This window comes from Gallus gallus, chromosome 1 (genome assembly GCF_016699485.2).
Source record: "Gallus gallus isolate bGalGal1 chromosome 1, bGalGal1.mat.broiler.GRCg7b, whole genome shotgun sequence".
Classification (NCBI taxonomy): Eukaryota; Metazoa; Chordata; class Aves; order Galliformes; family Phasianidae; genus Gallus; species Gallus gallus.
In genome coordinates this window covers 121,523,894-121,545,542 of record NC_052532.1, presented here as the reverse complement: position 1 = coordinate 121,545,542, position 21,649 = coordinate 121,523,894, and the positions used below count along the sequence as shown (strand labels likewise).

The 21,649-nt window shown below is 37.4% G+C and overlaps 1 protein-coding gene across 5 annotated transcripts in view; it reads right to left on the bottom strand.

Moving 5' to 3' along the window:
- The window catches only part of CTPS2 (CTP synthase 2), a 56,298-nt gene that overhangs the window by 32,872 nt on the left and 1,777 nt on the right, over nucleotides 1-21,649 (bottom strand). For all 5 annotated transcript variants that reach the window (XM_015273154.4, XM_015273137.4, NM_001030807.2 and 2 more), the window contains exons 2-13: nucleotides 19,659-19,864; nucleotides 17,781-17,951; nucleotides 17,371-17,471; nucleotides 15,422-15,538; nucleotides 14,021-14,104; nucleotides 9,745-9,825; nucleotides 8,296-8,447; nucleotides 7,927-8,059; nucleotides 4,528-4,616; nucleotides 3,694-3,788; nucleotides 2,699-2,761; nucleotides 2,063-2,106 (exon numbers count right to left, since the gene is read on the bottom strand). In XM_015273154.4, coding sequence (XP_015128640.1) covers nucleotides 2,063-2,106; nucleotides 2,699-2,761; nucleotides 3,694-3,788; nucleotides 4,528-4,616; nucleotides 7,927-8,059; nucleotides 8,296-8,447; nucleotides 9,745-9,825; nucleotides 14,021-14,104; nucleotides 15,422-15,538; nucleotides 17,371-17,471; nucleotides 17,781-17,951; nucleotides 19,659-19,824 — 1,296 coding nt within the window. In that variant the 5' untranslated portion in view covers nucleotides 19,825-19,864. The remainder of the gene's footprint in view (nucleotides 1-2,062; nucleotides 2,107-2,698; nucleotides 2,762-3,693; nucleotides 3,789-4,527; nucleotides 4,617-7,926; nucleotides 8,060-8,295; nucleotides 8,448-9,744; nucleotides 9,826-14,020; nucleotides 14,105-15,421; nucleotides 15,539-17,370; nucleotides 17,472-17,780; nucleotides 17,952-19,658; nucleotides 19,865-21,649) is intronic.

Sequence of the window (21,649 nt, the reverse complement as noted above, 5' to 3'; positions counted from 1 at the left end):
CTGCCTCACCAGTGCTTCTCCTCTCTCCCTTCAGCTTCCAAAGGAACAGGAATAAAAAAAAAAGCTGCTGTGACTCTAAGTTAGGACTCAGTTGAATCACACAGTGGCAACACAAGGTATTAGCAGGGCTGACACTGCGTTTCCAATTAATTTTCATGGATAATGAAATATCTGCATCAGTCCAGTAGTTCACAAGCTTCACTAATCTGCTGCTTCTCCAGTCATTTTTATTGATTTGTCATTACACAGAACATCTGAAGTTTTTAGCATAAGATAAGACTTTGCTGAAACAGATTATTTAGCATTAACAGTTACTGGTAGTATAAATTTCTTTCATGGAACAATTCACAGCCGTTTCTCACCCAGAACTGACATGTCAAAGATCAGATTAAGGTGCTGACACATGATCGGTAATAATCAATTTCACAAACTTAGTGCAGATTAGAACAAAAGAATATCTGTTATGCATACTGCTTCCATTGTAAATACTGCATTAATCTTCTATGACACATACATTCACTCTATTATTTTCTTAATTTAATGCCTACACAACTTTCTTTATAAAATATATATCTTGCTTGACTTTGACTGCTAACTGCAAATCACTCAATTATTTGTGGAATAAAAACTTCGTTTGATATATATTATACTAATACACACTACCATTTCAGTAATGAAAGAAACAGCCAATATTGCTGCCGACAAGCTTCTATAATCTAGACTTCAGTTAACTGTTGACCTCTGCATCTGAACTAGCAAACAATCCTTAGAATAATGGAGGCAAATGGGCAGTTCCACCCCTTCCTCTAGCAGGCTTCATGACCTGACTGCACTCCAAAAAGGTATCTGAGCTGACCAGATGAAATGTAGTCATATGAAGCTATATAAGACGTATTCCACATTCCTTGACTTAAGGTCCCTGAAAATTATGAGTCTACTTTGCACCAGACAGAAGGATCTTGCATCATGCAGTGAAGTAGAGGAGTGTTGTTTGCATGCTGCACTTTAGTAGTGAGACCTACACACCTAATTTAAACCACCAGCTCTCGGCCTCAGTCCTGTGTATTATCACTCTTGCTTCCCAAAACAGTTATAGTAAACTTTCAACAACTTCCACATTTTACAACACATTGCTATTTATTGAATGGATCCCTTCAGTGAAGAAGTGTCTTCTCATACATTCAGGAAGGCTGAAGTCTCACAATGAATGAAACTGTAGAGGTTTCAAATTCACCTTCAAAAGCTTATATATAATATATATAATATATATAATATATATCTCACATGTACATATATATATCTCACACATACATACATACACTCAATTTAGCAACACAATTTATCACTATAGGATCCTGCACAAAGGTACTACTTTATTTTCCATGTGTACTTACCTATCCTATTTCATTTTTACAAACTCATCCCTACTGATCCATTTTAAGTTTTATCATTATGGATAATGCAATACTACATTCTCCTGAACTAGAACACACACCCAAAGAAACTCCATCCCAAAATACTACCATTGGCATCCCATACTGAGAGCCCTGGCTTACCTACAGCACTGAAATTTTTCTCCAAAGGAGAACCATGAAATGAATGTGCATTGGGTGGGTGGGAAGGAGTGGGTGCAGCAGGAAAGAGTGCCTATTTTCCAGTATTCAAATAAAGGAAGAAAAATTTCTCAACAGCTTTGTATATAATCTCTTCTTGGATAAATTTATATTTTGTCAACAGTTTTGTTCTACACTTTCCAGCTTCTCTTTATACTTCATTCTCCAGTAAAGCCAATGTTATTGTCTACTCCCAGCATTTGTCTACAGTTAAAGAAACTATTAAAAACTTAATAATAATAAAATACTGTCATGGCAAATTACAGAAGCAAGCAGGTGAATGTAAGGAACCATTGAAAAATAAAATGCCTATTTAAGTAATACTGAATAAAGACAATGGACATCAGTTCACGTATAAAAATAGATCAACTATAACTTAGAGTTCGCTTATTTTTTTAACACAAGAAATAAGCTCACAAAACACGCACAGGAGAAACATCAGTACTTACAACAGGGCTTTTTGTGTCTGGGTCAAATTCTGTAGAATTTGCATCTGAAAAAAGTTCAAAAACAGTACATCACCATTGTTTTACAAGCACTACAGACTCATAGGAACAGTTCTGTGACATTTTTCTACTTGTCTGCATCTCCACTTCAACCTTGCTGGTTGAAAGACATTGTACCACTTTTGAAGCACTCTATGACCTCAGTTACACACGTACTGCATTTCCCAATTCCCAAACTTTCTTCATCTCCATTTTTAGTGGTAATAATTCACTGGAGAGCTAAACCTCTTCAAATTACTGCTGCAATGGCCATAATTTAGCAACTCCAGCAAAGTATGCAAAAGCAAGTGAGGCCTAATTTCATGTTTTCTCTCCTCACCACACCCGTACACTCCAGTGAAAGACTACAAAGGTGAACAGTAAGGAGTATCGCTTAAAGCGTGCTTAAGTCAGGAAGCAAGTTACAGGCAATCTGCATAACAGGAGTTCCTGCTCCTCTGTACACAGGGTGCTTAGCTCTTGCAACATAGCTATTTTGAAGGACAATCCTAAGATCTATCTAAAAACAGATAGACATCTCACGTATAGAATAAGACACCGTCTGAGCAAACCATATCCACAGCAGCACTGTGAGCTCACCTTTCCAATTTAAACAGTTTCTCGCAAATTCCACAACTGCTAACTGCATTCCCAGGCAAACTCCTAAAAGGACAGAACAACAAAAACAACAACAAAAATACAAAAAAAACCCCAGAATTTAACAGCACAAAGAGCAGGGCAGACAAAGTACTTACTGTTCCCTCTTAATGAGGCTGTTCAGAAACCTTAGTACCCTGTGTATACACACAGACTTATCAAAAAGCTACAACAAAAATGGCATACTCTTCACACTTGGTGGACTTTGAATACACATGAAACAATCGTGCTGTAAACTCTTTCAAAAATTGTTCCTTCCCCCTCCTCCCCCTCCTCCCATCTTCTTCTCAAATAATTGTTGCAAAGAAACAAAAAATGAAAGCCTGGGGATATCCAAAATCTAATTTTATCTTAGCAACTAGCCAAATAGCCACTGTTACTTATAGAATTGTAACAAATCTAGAGTGAGGACCAAAGCTCCAACAGGGATTAGGACGCAGAGCATTTAGCTGAGAGGCCATATGGAACCTTAAGGAATTATTGTAATAAGATATCAGACAAATCAACAAAAATTATTTAATACTGCACATATCCAAGACACTTATGTTTTCTGCATACTGATTAGTAAGTATAATGCTACTGATTTCATTACATTGAGATGCACAGATTCTCCATATAAAGTGTGAACATAGCAAACAAAGCCTTTGGAATAGTAAAGGCCTTTTACTTCCTTCCTTATATAGCAGCTGGAGTACATGACTATGACCCTAGGCATAATTTATAAGCACATGTTCCAAACAGCATACATACAATCCTAAAACAGAATCCTTTCTTAGTATCCTATTGATAGTGTTGTTTCTTTTTCATTACTAACAACATAGATGATCACACACCTGTTCTAGCAGACTGGGAAGGCCACATTTTATTTTTTTTTTAATACCAAATTAGCTTTCTCTACACCTCCAAAACACAATAATTACTGACACTAATGATCTTACCGAGGAAAGGCTTTTTCTTTGTTCTTGCCCAGGAGATAGCTTGGAGTTTGCCTTCTGTTCCCCTAATTCCAAACCCTCCTGGGACGAGAATGCCACTGCAATGACAGCCATATGTAAGCATCTAACAAATACAATCAAGCCACCAAAAGAAGTCCATACAATCTGAGAAAGACTTTTCATTACAAAAGAACAAAAACAGTGCACAAAAGATATGTCTCCTACTACAATACAGAATTTAAATGTGGGGATTTGTCTCAGCTATCCATTCTAATTCTCACCTGACTCCTTACTACACAGTGAAGTTCTCAGTGCTTTCTACAGCTATTAGCTGTGTATTCACTAAGAGAATAGGTATACTCACCACTGCAGGATCTTAAAACCAAACCTCAATGGCTACTAAGTAACACTGAAAAAATGAATGTATCTAAATAAGTTACCTGCCCTTACAAATAAAAATTGAAAGCCCAACAACAACTCATAACAAAAAGGTTTTCAGAGTGGCACAAGCATTTACCAAGCTTTTCTCTAACTGCCTTTCACTGTGATGCATGTTCACGGACTAAAATCACTGACAAACAGACCTCTATTGTAAGGAACCTATTTTGGCTAGCTATCCAAAACAACTAACAACTGCAATTTGTCTAAAGAGATTAAAACAGAGTTTGAGGGTGTAGGGCAATTCTATAATTTGCTATGTTTAAGTGGCTTGACACCACTCATGCAAAGCTATCCCATTCCATAAGAAAAAAGAGTTTGGATACACTGAGAAGTGATTCACTGAAATAGTTTCCACCACATTAAGTAAATACCACACTCAAGATACAAAACACTTACTCTGCTTTGCATAGCTTGTGCCATGCCTGATGGTACTTCACCGAGTTCTCCACTTCTGTAGAACGTTCAAGTTCTGTTGAGTCTATGTACTAAGAAAAAGAATACACAATACAATAGTATTTTCTTCCACAGAGAAAGCAGCACATACTACATAAGCAACTTTTATATGATGTGACTACTAAGGGCTTCAGGTGAATTTCTCAGTAAAACTACAGCAACTACAGTGAAGACTCAATGATTGCTCTACTTGCTGCACCCCATGCTCCTTTCTTTGCACATCAGCTCCAGAGCTCTGCTTGCCTCCAATCCTTGTTTTCCTGCCCTCCAGGTACATAGACTTGCTAGAGTGCTCAACAGCCACATACCCAGCTTTAGTTTCTATGGAAATCTGGGCACCAACCAAGGGCTGGGGCTGACCTTGTACTGACATCCAAATGGGATGTAGCTAGGGTGTTTATTTTACTAGCTTTTGAGTGCCACTGTTTACCTAATCTTACTTCAAGACTGGATAAACTCACATTGTCTAGTCTGTGAAAAAGACACTCACATGGGTTGACTTGAAAGCATGAACTGTAGAGAGCGAGCCTGGCTCGCTGTGTATGTCCTACCAGAGATCTTGTTTTAGAATCAATACTGCCACTAATAAGCATAGCTCCTGAGGCACCACTAGAGTAAATGAGTGGGGCAGTTATACACTGCATTAGAGACAAAATATCAGAGTCTGATTCATGGTTTTAACAGTCTTTCTGAAAAATAGCACAGTTAATAGCATCCTGCTGTAGCAGCCATGCACCGTAAGAACTAGATTATCTGAAATGACAGTATTCATTTGTGTGTGGAGAAATTAAACAGATACAAAGATTGCCTATGATTTTCCAGATAGAGTTGCCTCCTAGCTAACATTTCTCCTTTTTCCATGCTCCAAAAGGCATCAAAAACACAACAGAAAAATAACTATAACAGAAAAATACTTATGGACCTTGCTATTTTACATTGGTACACAAAGACAAACTGAAAGGATGCTTTATCACATTGGGAAATTGAGGAAAAAAAACCTCATTACAGTTAAAGTTAATTGTAGTTTCCCTGTCAAGCACAGCAAAGCAGCACATTCAAGCAGCATCAACATTTTATCATTCACATAAGTCAGATATTAGGTTGTGAGCAGGATCCTACATAGAGTATCAAGAAGTTCCTTTGGAACACAGGTTTATACAGAGAACCTTCTGATGAGATAAAAAAGGAGGCTGATACATACAGATAAACACAGCAGGAATCCTTGTCAGCTAGCACACTTCAGCACCAAGCTGGAATGAGTTTTAGCAATCAGTTATTCCCATGCTTGTTAATGAAAAAGCTCCACTGAACTCAGCTTTAGGTGCAAGTAAGCCGTGTTAACCATGTACCTGCAAGACTAGGCACATTTTGCTAAAGAAAAAAAAAAGTTATTTACATATCATAAAAATTTCCAATTATGCAACTGCCAGCATAAAACACTACTTAGTGACAGATCACAGAGACTGGAAGGGCCTTTGGAAGACTCTAGACAAGATCCCTGTTTAAAGCAGGCCAAATTAGAGCAGGTTGCTCGGGGCCATTTCCAGTCAGGATCTAAAATTCTCCAGAGATGGAGACCTCACACCCACTTTGGGCACACTGTTTTTCAGGGTCTGACTGCCTTCACAATGAATTCATTTTTTAAATCAAGTCAAAACTTGTCACATTCTTAATTGTGCTCTCTCAACCTTCTACTGCACACTTCTGAGATGAGCCTGACTTCATCTTCTTCTCATTCTCTTGGATACAGACAGCAGTAAGGTTCCCCCCCAAGCTTTCTCTTCTTCGGACTGAAGAAACTTACTCTGCTCTTTTCATATGCTTGCACTTCAGCCCTCTGATCTTTGTGGCCCTACTTCAGACTCAACCATTACATCAGCACATAGTCTGCACTGGGGAGATGAAAACTGAATACCACTCTTCATACATACACAGTCTTAGAAGTGCTGAACAGAGGGGAACAGTGACTATCCTCAGCTTGCCTCAACATCACATGATGCTGCTTAGTATAGCCCAGGATGTTGTAGGCCTTCTTTAAAGCAAGGGTACATTGTTGGCTCACGATCAACTTGTTATCTCCTTGGAACTCCAAAAACCTCTCCACAAGCTACTTTTTAGTCAGTTATGCTGCATCCTGCACTACTAATGGTGTTACTCAATGTCAGATGCAGGACTAGCATTTGCCTCTGTTCAACTTCACAACATGATTTAGGGGATGGTAGTTAGAGTTAGGGTAGTATGTTTAGGTTGAGGTTGGACTCAATGATCTTAAAGGTCTTTTCCAACCTGAGCAATTCTATGATTCTAACATCAGATCCTGTCAGCTCATTCCCATAGCCTTTTAAGGTCCCTCAGAGTAGCAGCCACCCATACAAAGAGCTCTCCCCAATTTAGTATCATCCTCAGACGTGCTCAGGTGCACTCCATCTCATCTTCCATATCTTTAAAAAAGGCATTAAGCAATTTGTTTTTTTCAGTTTCTTCTGCTGGTAAGAATTATCTCTTTCTGCCTCCCTAGGGAATACATTAACACACTTCTTGCTTAGAAGAAGCCCTACAGAAAAAAAATTTCAACTGCCCACTTTGACTGATCTACCCAACATCTTTTCCTGAGTCACACTAAACCAGCATTTTGATGCTGATACTTTGTGACTATTTACAACTATTTTGCTATTGCAAATTCCCAAAGTATCCTCTGTACCCATACATGAATACCAACATGCACTTCCACACTGCTGCTTAGCCCCACACTTTCCCACCCCCTGGAATAGAAATGGATAGTTACAGGAGTAACAAAGCTGGTAACAATTTCTCTGCATAATTCAACTTCCTATTCTTTTAATAAGACAAATTTTATCCCTATACAGTGCTTTATTCAAGGAACTACTTTAGGGTAAAGTCTGATGTCATTAGAAATCCTGCTTAAGACAAATTTGACTGCTCTCAAGATATTAATTGAAATGATGAACAGCAGCTCTTCACAGCAGATTTTAATAAGAAAATAAATTGCTTTTCAATTTACCTATTATCTCTTGTCTTTCTTAAGCTAATCTCACTAACACAATAAGCAGTCCCATAACAAATGAAACCTAACTTTCAAAGTAAATCAAATAATCAGATCCAGTTTGGGGTTATCAATAATCTTTTCAGGTAAGTTTAGTTCCTAATAAAACAATTACATTTCTAAACAGTACTTAAAAAAAAAATGTTTAGCCAGTCTGTACTTATTCACGATTCATTTTCTAATTTTCATATGAATAAAAGCTGCTTGTCATGATGGCAGTTAGTAATGTAATGTATATTCAAATTACTCCTGAAAGCAAAATCCAGAGAGATCCTCACCATTAAATCCAGTTTGTGATTAATCGCCAGCGCAGAGTGCTCCAGAGCCTTGAAAACAGATGCATAGCAATCACTTAGTTTTGTGTACTTGCCAACGAGAGCTATGGAACACACCTTCAGCAACCTTTCATATCTGACAAAAACAAGTTTTTTGGATTATTACATCCATTTTCACATTTCATTTCTCTTTCACTTCACAAAACATCTTCAAAAAATCCCTGAACTGTCAATGTTTCTAAACCCAGAGTTTCCACAGGTGTTGCAGCAGCAATATGCTGCTGACCCCAGAGCAGTTTGGTGGTTCCAGATCAGCTGAAAACCTGACGTGAATTCAAACCCTTCCTGAAAGAGCAGCAGGAGTCAAAATACCTGTCAGCCATTTTCTTCCATTTCATTAAAAGATCACTTGGCTGGTCATCAATGGGTAAATTCAACCTCTGTTTAAAATACTTGATGATGCCTTGCTCCTCCAACAGAATTGGTACTCGGTAAGTGGAAGAAACATCGTGGATAAATATCACCTAAAGAAAAAAAGAAAAGCACAATATAAAAGACTTACCTAAATATTTCTCATAGTAAATAGACGTTCTATTTTTGCATACTATGTACATTTTGTAGTCTACATACATTCTACTTCTTAAATAATTTCCTTTTGAGTGAGCAGGGCAGTTGCTGAACTTCAACAGGCAGCAAAGTGCCACACAGTCACTCAGTCACTCATCCCTGCATGATGGGTGGAGGGAACCAGAAAGATGAAACTGAAAAAACTCCTGAGTTAAGATAAAGACAGTTTAATGGGTATAACAAAATACATGCAGCACAAGCAAGTTCTTCCACTACTTCCCATAAGTAGGCAGATGTTTACCTATTTGCAAGAAAGCAGGATTTCATCTCACATAACTGTTACTTGAGAAGACTGGTGCCAAAACTACAAACTTCCCCCTTTCCATCCCTTAGCTTTAATTAGGATCAAAGAATCTCAGAACAACTTCGGTTAGAAGGGACCTTAAGTATCACCTTGTTCCAGCCCCCCTGGCATGAGTAGGGACACATTCCAGAAAACCAGGTTGCCCAAAGACCCATGCAATCTGGCTTTGAACACCTCCAGAGATGGGGCATCCACAGCCTCTCTGGGCAGCCTGTTCCAGTGCTTCCTCCTAATAAGCAACCTAAATCTCCCTTATTTTAGTTTAAAAACATTCTGCCTTGTCCTATCACCACACCACCTGATAAAGAGTCCCTCCCCGATTTTTTGTAAGCTCTTTTTAGGTACTGGAAGGCTGTTATAAGGCTCCCAAAAGCATTATTTTCTCTAGGCTGAACAACCACAACTCTCTCGGCCTGCCTTCATATTCATGCAGCTGTGATTATCTCTGGATATAAAGTCCCTAGCTTTAGGGCTGTCTTTGTTTATCCACTATTATAAGCATTTTAGATGATTTATGGACGATAACCAATCATAGTTACTGCACTGGTTATTGCATGGAACTGCATAGTTTTCATGACAGCATATAGTTTATCAACTATATACTCAAAATGTATTCATTTCACTAACTTATCTACAATCTATTCAGTAATTATACCAAATATAGTATTTAAATATAAATGTAGGCATTAAAATTGCTAATGACTGTTCAATGTATGAAAATTAACATATAAACTTTCAGTATTCTTAAAAGTATTGAAGTGTACATAATAGCAAGATAAAGTCAGAAAAACAGTTAAAATGTAATGAAATAAACTGAAGTGGAAAACAAATGCATGGATGCTTTTGTATGCTTTCCCATGTATGTAACTAATGATAACTGAAGTACTGACCTGCTCAGGCTCCACGTGACAGAACATGGAGATCTTTTCCTTCACTGCCATTTCTATAGGTTTTGCACTTCTGCAAACAATCTGTCATAATAGAAGAAAAAATCTTAAATCTTACTCAGAAAAAAAAAACCAGCAGAAGATTCTCAGTACTGCTCATGAAGAGGTTCACTTCCTTTGGAAGCACATCACAAGCAAATACACTTCATCTTTCTGTGCTCTTTTGGAGTTGTACAAAATATCACACATCTTCTAACAAGGCAAAAGTACTCAGTTAACCTGCCCATACTGACCCATTTTTATTAATTTTTCTTTGGCACCTTCTGTATGTACTTTGTTTTCTCCTCTCTTGTAACTACTATTGTAATATTCCTTAAAGTCAGGCAGGTCTGTAAGTATAAATAACACAAATGAAATGAAATACTGTAATCTTAACAGCTAAGTTCATAGCAATAACACTTGGCTTATATGCATGTTTTCTATCATTTCAGTACTTCAGCATCTTTTTTGTAATTCTTAATTTGTACATCATGGTAAAAAGAAGGCTGAAGAATAGAAAACTATTTCTTAACTTTATGGGGTTTTTTTTCCCCCTTCTGGTGCTATTATTTTGCTGAAACACAGCAAACTCCGGAGTTTTGGAAAATACTGACTTTTTTCCCCAACAAAGAAAATAAATGGGAAGAGATGTTTGTTGGAAGAGGTTTTTTTATTTGTATTATGTAACCTTAGGCAACCAACAAAATGTTAAACTGCTCTCTTGATGTGCCTACTGATAACTTAACCTCCTACCTCCAGTTATTTTGAATCCTTGAAGTATAACCAAGTACAATGATACTGTTAAAAGTTCAGTCCCCCATCTTTCTAGTATACACAACTACTTAACACATTAACCTTTTTTTTTGTTCAGAAACTAGATGTTCTTCAATCCCATTGCTGAAATGCAGTTTAGCTACAATGATATTGATGAAGTTTTAAATAACTTCCCTTGCCCTTACAAGAACTTTTAGAATCAGGACACTAAAGGCCAAATTTAAAGGAAAATGTTTGCTTAGTCTTATAATAAATGAAAAAATAATGCAGCAATTTGTACATTCTCTTCAATTAAGCACAGCTTATAGTGAAGAATTGAATTCTGTTTGAAAACGTTATTCATAAATCTTGATAGCACGAGCACACAATTAAATCCTCTTGGAAATCTGTCTTCCTTCCTGAGACAAATTCCAGTATTCAAGTCTCAGAAATTTAAAAAAAAAATCAGAAACGTCATGAAAACACAATAGTGCAATAACAGTGGCTGAGATGCATCTCAAAGCAACGTAATACAAACAAGACAATGGGAACAATTCAATCAAGTAGGACCACATGGACAAACATTCAGTCAGCTTTCAAAATGCAGCAACAGAGTCCATGAAAATTGCAGTCACAGTATGTTCATTAACCCCTTGGTACTCCCCAGTGAGAACAGAAAGGCTCCTTTATGCAGACAGCTGAGACCAGCACAGCATGCTACCTCAGGGAGGCTGCTGCTACCTGCAGGAATAGGCCTGGCCAAGCTAACACCAGGCAGCCTGGCAACATAGCTTATGAGGGAAGCCCTCCTCCTGACTGCCGCTCTAGGACTTTCCCTGTGTGTCACCAAGAAAAAGAGCAGCTATAGACGTTTTCTTCTGACAGCTTACTGACACAGCCAATAGACGTTGCTCACAGTGCAACCTCTGTGCTTTGGTGCTCAATCACAGCAACAAGGCAAAAATGAAACAAATACACTGTGCTGCTAGCAGCCCCTGAATTGCTCCAGGCAAGGAGATATGCGGAAGTGACTCAACTAAGCTACTTCCCTTTGATTCCACACACACATAGCAAGCTTTTAAAAATTAATTTGGGAAACAAAAATTTGCAAAAAATAAAAGGAGTCAAAAAGGAATTGACAGTTATCATAAAGGCCTACAAAAAAAAAAAACCCTAAGTTTTCATATTACTACTATACATACCTACACAGAGGTATTTTGAACTTGAGCCCTCAAAGCTCAGAATGTTGAGCAGTGCTTTACATACAAAACTTGTTCCCTCCACAAACATACTACATTTACCCATTGAAAACTGTTTGAAACTACCTAAAACAGCCTTCAAATATCTTATTTATAAAAACAATTGAAGGTGTACTTAAAAGCATGCTTGCTGATAAAATGCTAAGTCTTCTCATGCAGTAAAACTTGAAAATGTAAGTAAATAAATAAGTCCACACTCTCCCCTATGCAGTACAAATACAGCTATCTGAAGACAGTGCCAATAGTACAAACACAACTACAGCTGATAACGTAAAGATTATCAATGGCCTCACAAATTACTATTCACATGACAAGTATCAAAATATTTGCATGATGAGAACAGGTTACCTGTTCTGACTGCATAAATACTTCACATTTATTTTCCAGCAGTAAGAATGTTGGTTGGCACTTCTTGAAATATTGAGGGAAAATAAAGTATGCGTGTAACTTTGTAACTCAATAGGAAAACAATGTTATCAACAGTTGCCCTGCATCAGAAGTTAATACTAGATATTGATACAGAACTTTTTTGCCTCATAATTAGAAAGTGACTAGTGTCAAACAGTGCTCTTATTTAAAAAAAAAAAAAAAAAGTTGAGGCTATTGCAGGGCAGATTCATTGTTCTCATTCACAGTGCTGTATTAGCAAGTGAATTAACATCTAGGCCAAGCATTACGCTGGACCACGGCTGAGGACCACGGCTGAACTGAACTGCCTACGCTGTTTAATCCTTAGCTTGCCCATTTGTCCTGCTTTGGATACTCTAATCAGCTTTTTGCAAGACAAACCTGTTCAACAAGGGCCACTCCTGAAGAGAGCTGTTACATTTCAAAAAAGAAAAAAAATTGTGAAAAGGGGCAGAAAGAACTTACATATTTCTTTCTTTTTTTCCCCACTTGATGCAGCAAATTGTGCCACTAAGGTTTTTCCTTTTATTTCTTTTAAATGGCATCTATTCCCACTAGACCTCTGTCACTAATCACAATGGTTGTACTCTTCCATGACAAGCAGCAACAAGATGAGGCCCTTAAAATGTCCAGACACTACAAATGGACATATGCCAAAATAAACTCATGCAAAAGTTCAAGGCAAAAAATAAATATTAAAATAAAAAAAAATTACAAAAAGAAACATAATATAATTTAGTTGTGCAACTATCCTTTCAAAAATCACTTCTCCTCTGTGAGTATACAAATATCATATTGAATCAGTGACTATTCTCACTACTCTTCCATTTCTGAGACAGGCCACGTAGGAAGCCTTTTCTCCCAGTGGATTTCATGAGAATGAAAAGTGCTCAGTGACTTCCAGAATCAAGTAGAGAAAACATTCCTTGACTTAAGCAGCCTCACAGAAAAGAAAAGAATCCCTTCTATTCTGAAGAACTAGAAACATACTGCCTTCAGCTGTCTCAGAAAAATAAGAAGTCTGAGTTTGAACTGGGACCGTATTGGCGTTTGAAGCTGCGCTGCCCTGGCTTCATTACAAGCAATGCTAGTACAAGCAGGTTAATGTCTCTCAGTATAAGACAGGAATTGCCACAGGGAGCTATCATTAACTTATGTCTCTTCTCTGCTCCTTCGGTAAAGTGCCAGTGAGGCAAACACTGGCAAATCTGGGCATTAAGCACATACTCGTTACTAGAGAAAGAATGGAAGTTAAGCATTTATCATCATATACCAATCCACATGAGGTGAAACTTGCTGGCTTTGCCTTGTCCATAGTACATGGTACCAGTGCAACAAAAGAAAGTAATTGAGCAACCTTACTTTGAAGTTTCACCAATGTGTTTCATATTTCCAAACAGCAATATTTCTAAAGGCTGGACTTCACAGTTAGGATTGCGTTCCCTTAATCTTGTGTAAAACTACATTTGTGAAAGAATGATAGATGGTTGAAGCATTCTAGGTCTTCCCACAAAGTGAACCGATACATCTGACCTTCAGATTTTTAAGCACTGAGGAATGGTTTTGCTGCAAAGATCCCTTTGGATGAAGAACATAGATAGAAGCCCCCCAGATTTTGCTAGGAGTTATTGGATTGAGTATCTTAGATCAAATTTGAGCAATTTAATTCAGTGAAGTAGTACAGTAAATATTTTGCTTTTCTTCTAAAACTCTTGTCTCTCATAGGAGACTAAGGCTCATTTATTGACCACTTGTTACGTATAGATACTTCTAAGATGATGTGTAAATATAAATCTGTATTTATTGACTTTTGAACTCACCAAATCCGGAGACAAGCCTAAGCCTCTCAGTGCTCGGACACTGTTCTGCGTTGGTTTTGTCTTCTGTTCACCGGTGGCATTAGGCTAGAAGGACATATTTTGAAAGCTCAAATAGCATTTAATATATATTAACACAGAAGCTGTCAGTTAAAAGAGAAAATTCATTGCACGTAATAATACCTGCAGGACGTAAGCATATTGAAACAGAGCTATGACAAGTCAGAAACAGAAACTGCACCGAAGTTATAATATACATCAAAAATTCTGTGAAGAAACACATGACCAGGTCAAGTTTACTTTGTCTTGTTCTTTCAAAGGAAAAGTTTCAACATACTTGACTTGGGTAAGAAAAGAATCTTTCTTGGGTTTTGCTAACATATGGAAAACATCCAACAGCATAAAGCCTTAAGTCCTCAGAAATAATCAGATGTAGTAAAGAGTACACAGAATTAAACTTCCTGAGTATTAGCTGCAATGGTTATTATCTTTTTAACTATACAAACTATGATCACATCAACATTATCAACCTTTTATTACCAAAAACTCCCCAGTGAAATTGCTGAAGAAAACCTTCTGAAGTAAAATTTAGAGTCTGAATGTAAAATACTTTCAGCTCTGTACCACAAATTGTAGTGGTCCCGACTGAAATATCACCGCACACCAAGGAACTGGTGCTCCGCATAGCAGTTAACCTGATTGGAATCAGGTCTGTGCTATGCAGCACATCCAGCCTGGCCTTAAGGCTGTTCCATTCCACACAAATCTCATGGGCATAGGATATACTTAGCCACAGCATAAACTCAGCCAGCTCATGGCACCAGAGGAGCCTGCAGGCAGCTCTCACATGGTACCAGGGATTGCATCACCCACACAGTCTTTCCTGCACCTAGGAACACAGCAACAAGTTTGACAAGAACACCATTTCTGCTTAACAGCAGAAACAGCATTGTTTTCTTTTAAGAAAATCATATAATAGGTCAAATGACTACAGGGGATCAGCCCAGCATGGTTTAATGCCACACCACTCGGGGTTTCCATCACCTCACAACATTAGTTCTAACAAACTATATCCTACAGAGGCTGGGTGCCTTGTAATATACAAGCACTTTCCAGTACAAAACACAACCATATTTAGACTTCTAGAAAAATTAGTGTTGATAAAGTTTTCGTTGATGACTTAATTGCTCTACTGATGTGAGAATGTGTTTCAGTGTTCTATCAAGGATTTTATTTATCCCAAAGAGACTGGCCTTCTCTGCTTAAGAAGCCATCTTTTGGCCTTCATCACTCAATCCCTAAACCTTTCTAAAAAACTCTTCTTAATCAGAGAAATAAACAAAGACAAAGCTCAACTCAGTAAAGATTACTATTAATTGAATGTGTATAATTTGAATAATTTACCTGTGGCACTAGACTAACATGGATGTTACAGAAGTTCTCTCTTTTTGCTTTGAACTGGAACTGTCTAAATGCTTCCACAAATGGCATTCCTTCAATGTCTCCAATAGTTCCACCCAGCTGAAAAAGAAAGCTTGAATCTGTCAGTGGCAGGAAGTAAATAAAAATACTTTTTGAAGAGTTTCTTTCTTATGCATTCAAGAAGTATCCTAACTTTTGTTATTTAAAAAATGCGATGAAAAATTTGCAGGCATACCGTGCAAAGAATCCTCACATGTTCTGTGCATTTTGTTTCCCGTGGAAACCACAAAACAATTTTCCAGTTTTGTTATACTCACTTTACATCAAATATGTTTCCCATAGGGAGGTATGCAGTGCCTCAGAATAATACATGCTTTTACTATTTTCAAAGTGGCGATCAATAGTTAATAAATAGCTAAGCTGACTGTATCTGTATAGAGAAAACACATTTTACTGACTGCCAAATTAATAAGTAGTCACAGACAATAAGATACCGATATCTAACAATAATTAGATTACAACAATTGAATTGTTCAATTGGAACAGCTTTCCAACACTCATAAATCCTACATGGACAATGAAAATTATATTTTGAATTGAAAACAGTTTGAATACTTACTACCAAACCAAAGTCCAACACTAATTCCATGATAAACCTAATTCAAAGACATGAATTAGATATCTTTTAAAGACACGAAGAGCTGTAGTAAACACTCAATGAAGCAGTTTAGCCCAGAAGTCTTGTGAAAGCTTTATTTCAGAACAACCCTTCTGTGCCACCATGTGGCTTTCTACAGACTTGCATATTTGTGTTCACACAGTACCAGAAAACCTTCTGACATTTGTTCTTGATACGTATATTCAGCCTAGTGCTTTCAGACTTTTGCAGTGGCAAAAAAATGCCTTCATCCTTACAGTCCTAAAGAAAAGTATCTTCATGAGGCTGGCACTATAATGCAAAAACCTTTACGTGGAGGAAACAAAACTATGTTCCAAGTTAAAGGACAGACAAGCTCATCACTTAACATTCTTGTGCAAATTCTGTATTTACTGGTTTTATGTTTGCATTAAATGTTTTATTCACTGTGCACATCATTAAAAAAAATTATAGCTACATAAATGAGTACATTTTAATCAAGAAAAATTGTTCTGTGTAAGAAATGCTGAACAACTCAGTAATGGGTCAAAGTTTATCACACTGCTGATTATCGTGGTGGCTTCTGGCATTAAATCTACGACATGCTCTTCTGTCAGATTAGCAGGTATAAATTCCTTCCATATTTTCAACCCTAACAGTAATACCTAGCAGTTACTGACTGCACTTCTCCAGGCTGTCATCATGCACTACTAAGTGTAAGCGAAACTCATTAGGATCCATCCTGCAGAACATCATGGTTAAGTGATTAACAAAGTTGCTCACAGATCTTCAGAATGAAGCTAGAAAGTAGGAAACAAACTTACATAATGTCAAAATATATTCTTGCAAATACAACCACGAGCAGCAAGACAGCATTTGAAGCCACATGGATAGCTAAAATTGTATAAGCTCTCCTACTGACCACATTTCAGGGCATTTCAGATATTACAGGAGTTTCCTCAGTACTATTTATAGTATATAGCTTCAGTCAAACATCTGTGTCACTGAATAGATACTCCACATTACAAAACTAAGGTAGCCATTTATTGTCAACTAGTAAACTCTTAAGCAGCTCAGTTGGAGCAGGATTTAGTCAAGGCAACAAAACCTGTGGAGATAAAGCCATGCCTATTGTTCTCAAAACAAATCATCAAGAATACAAAATGTGTATTCTTGATGAATAATGTGTATTACTGCTCTCCGTAAAGCTTCAGCCTGACTTTTTCTTAAGCAGTAAATAGCAAAGGGAGAACAAACTAGCTCTTTGTGTTCACCTGAGAGGTTTTATACTTGCCTCAATTACACAGATTTGCGGCTCCTTTCTGTCATCATCCACAGGAACTTTTGCCTGATTCATTACCCATTCCTGAACCGCATCAGTGATATGTGGAACAACTACAAGACAAAGCAGGAGTAGTAAGGCAAGCACATCCAACTTTAGACTCACATACTCTTTATTTATTTATTTATTTGGTGCAGAAAAAGTGGGAAAAAGGAGCAGAAAGTCAAATGGAAACAACAAGTACTTTGTTTTTCTAATATATTCCTCCCTTCCTTGAACCCAGAATTCTTCCATTACACAAATATGCCTGTATTTCCTAGAATGGAGAGAGGAATAAGCTGATGTAGCAAGAAGCAGCTTGTTCTAGCCACTCTTTTAAGAAGATTGGATGGACTAGCATGCCACAGAACTGAGAATATCACCTTGAACAGTCTTTCCCAGGTAATCACCATGCCTTTCTTTATTGATAACATGCTGATATATCTTCCCAGTGGTGATATTGTTATCTTTATAGAGATTAATGTCCAAGAATCTCTCATAATTTCCCAAATCTAAGTCAACTTCTCCACCATCATTCAGTACAAAAACTTCTCCTGAAAAAAGGGAAGTGAAAATATTAAAAATAACACAAGGAAAGCTTAGGAAGAAAACCATAACAGATAGCAAAGTAATAAAATAGCTAAACTCTACTAAGCACGCATCATATCAAGAGAACCACAAATATCTTCAAACCAAATGAACTGGTTTTTTTAATACACATATTGAAATGATATGTAAGTAAAACACATGCTACAACTTGATTTGTGTTGTCACTGTGTGACTTAATATGAAGTCTTCACTTTTACACTGAATGTCACAAATCAGTCACAAATATTTTTGGACACAGATTTAAATAACATTGGTAAAATATTAAGAGACTTAAAAAACCATTCAACAAGTATTTCAATAGCCTGATACAATCCCTGATCAGGAGAAAGTAACTTCGAGGAACCATAAATTTTAATAATAAATTTTACTGACTAAGGCTTGAACCAGGAGTAAAGTTATGATGAGCATAAAATACTTCAAACGTGCTCACTATTTATTATTAAGTTGTTTCATCTCATGTAGTTGGTTCACTGGGCATACAGCGACAGTTATTTCTGACCCTGAAAAAAATCTAATTAAAATACTCTTCAGGGCTCATATTTTCCTTAAGCCTCTGAAGAGTCTCTAACTCCTGAATCCAATTTCTGAAGAAATCATAACTGCTAGATCCTGAGGCAAAGGTAGAAAGCTCTGCACTAGAGACAAAAAAAAGGAATACCCCTGAAGTCATGATGTAGACTACGAAAATATATATCCCATCTACATACAACACTCCAGTGAATAGTTTAACGAAAACAAATAAACACCCTCAAGAAAAAAAACCACATCCTCAAAATCTGAAGTCATTACAGGAGTCCTATGATCAAAAGTATAGGCAGAACATCCTTGTAAAACTGCCTCAGTGGCACTCTGAAAGTGCAGGAGTATTGGGTTAGATCAACTTGGCTTTGAGTGAGGTTTGATGCACTGCTTTCAGGTCAGATCCAAAAATGCTGATCTAGACTAAAACTAAACAGGCAGAACTTGCAACTAAAACAAATCAGAAATATCCCTTATCTGAAGGTGCTTGGGAACTTGGAAAACCACTGTTTTCAATAGACATACTAATACTATGCACCACAGATGATGTTCAGCATTATAAATACCTATCAGACTGTTTTGCACCTCATCAATGTAGTCAATACAAGCCAACCAAATGAAGCATCTATTTTTAAGTAACAAGACTAGTCAGCTTTCTAAGCTCCACTGATGGCTTTGACTTGACGTTCATCAACTAAAACAAGAGCTTAACCTAACTCTCATGAAGACACTCACAGTAGAGACACTGATACCCAGGTAGCAGCATCCACGGCTAACTGTCCAGCAGCACAGCTTCAAATAAGTTCTGCTGTACTATTCCAATTTTTTTTTCATGTTGAACAGAAGACAGCATACACTGAACAAGGCCCACAGCTAGGATTTTCCTCAACAAAGCAGAACTTCATAAGTAGAGTAAGCCTCTACTCACAGAGTTATCTACCAACAGGCTCCTCTCTTAGAGCAGTCAACACACTTGAAAATATGCAGAAGGGAACAAGCTTGCACTGCCAAATACATGACAAAATGACTAATAACTATTGCACTACTGTTTTTTGTTTGGTTGGTTGTTTTTAAAACACGTGATTAAATATGCAAATCTTCACTACAAAATGGAACAGTGCTGTTCTTCATACCATGTTCATATGGTGAAAACGTTCCAGCATCTATGTTTATGTAAGGATCAATTTTGATTGCAGTGACACGCAGACCACATGATTTCAGTATGGTGCCAATGCTGCTTGCAATGATCCCTTTGCCAATGCCCGAGATGACTCCACCAGTTACAAGGATGTACTTCATTGGAAAATAGGACTAAGCACACAGATTTTGAGCTGGTAATCTAAAATGACAAAGAGATACATTTGATTATTGCAAATTCGTCCCAGGGAATAACACAGTCTCACTACGCAAAGAATCAAAATTGAAATGACTTTCAGGAACAGACAACAGAACCACTACTTTAGAATCCCTCCCATCTTATACATTACTACTTAAGCTTGATGTCTAAATCCTCTCCACAGTCAGTGAGAAAACAGATACTAATTAGACACACTGCCCTGTGGAGATAGCAAAGCAGGTATAATTTATCTGACTTCTCTAACATGACAGGAACAGCCAACCACCTTTTAGAACCACAAGTTAGGCAAGACTAATCTCACCCTGGATTCTTCCTAAATTAGATAAATTAATTGTTTCATCCGTGTTTTGAGAAGTTAGCTCTAAGACTGTTCCTTGCTACGTTAGCCAGAACAATCACATTCTCTCCCCAGAAGATCTACCTTCAAAACCTTCAGCCTATAGCTACCGGTATCTAATGAAATCAGCATTCTGTATCACCCACTACATTTTTCAGAAGATTTCTCCTCTCCAGTTCACAGCATACCAAGTATTTCACCAAATACTTGATCAATGTAATATAAGAGCACATCAACAGAATATACGAGTAAGAAAGAAAAACTGAACCAAAACATCCACGTTTACATGACAGCATATTAACCACGAGCCTAGAAGTCTTCCTTCACATATCCACCCATTCTCCAACTAATTACAGAGAAAAAAAAATCCAAAAAGAAAAATCATCTAGCTTCTGTGGACCATGATGTAGAGTGAAAGTTGATGCTGTACTGGAAGAAAACAACACTATACCAGTTTTAAATTTCAGATTTAGAGAAATGTTCAAAGTTATGACACACAAAGTCAGAACTGCAACCTTGGATAGCACAGAGCTGTGGCCTTCAATATGGCCAACTTCCCCATGTCTTAGCTTCCTAGACTACAAAGAGAAATAAATGACCCTTTAAAAGGAGTAACTGCAATTATGAGTAGTGATAAAAACTACTATCTGAACAAAAAACATGACAGTGCAGCTAGCAGGTTTATGGAAGTGATCATCTCCCTCTACTTTGCTCTCACAGGACTCCACCTGGAGTACTGCATTCAGCTCTGGGGCCCTAACAAAGAGACAGATTTGTTAGAAGAACAGGTCCAAAGAGGTATCAGAGGGCTGGAGCACCTCTCTTAAGAAGAAAGGCTGAGGAAGTTGAAATTGTCCAGCCTGAAGAAGGCTCTGGAATGACCTGATATTAGGCCTTCCAGGACCTAAATGGACATACATGAAAGATGAACATGGACTCTTCATCAGGGAGTGTAGTGACAGGATAAGGGGGAACAGCTTTAAACAAAAAGAGGAGACATTTAGATTAAATGGTAGGTGGAAATTCTTTACTCAGAGGGTGGCGAGGGCCTGGCACAGGCTGCCCAGAAAAAGCTGTGGGTGTCCCATCCCTGGAAGTGTCCAAGGTCAGGCTGGATGGGGCTTTGGGCAACCTATCCCAGCGGAAGGTATCCCTCCCCCTAGCAGGGGATTGAAACTAGATGATCTTTAAGGTAGCTTCCACCTTATATATATATTATATATATTATATATACACATATATATATATATTATATATACACATATATATATTTTATATATATATATACACACACACACGTACATATATATTATATATACATATATAATACAGAAACTATCTCCAAAAAAAAGGATCCACTATGAACTAACAGATTCAAATACCTACTAGGGCAATCATATGATTCTGGATGGAAAAAACATTTAAGATAC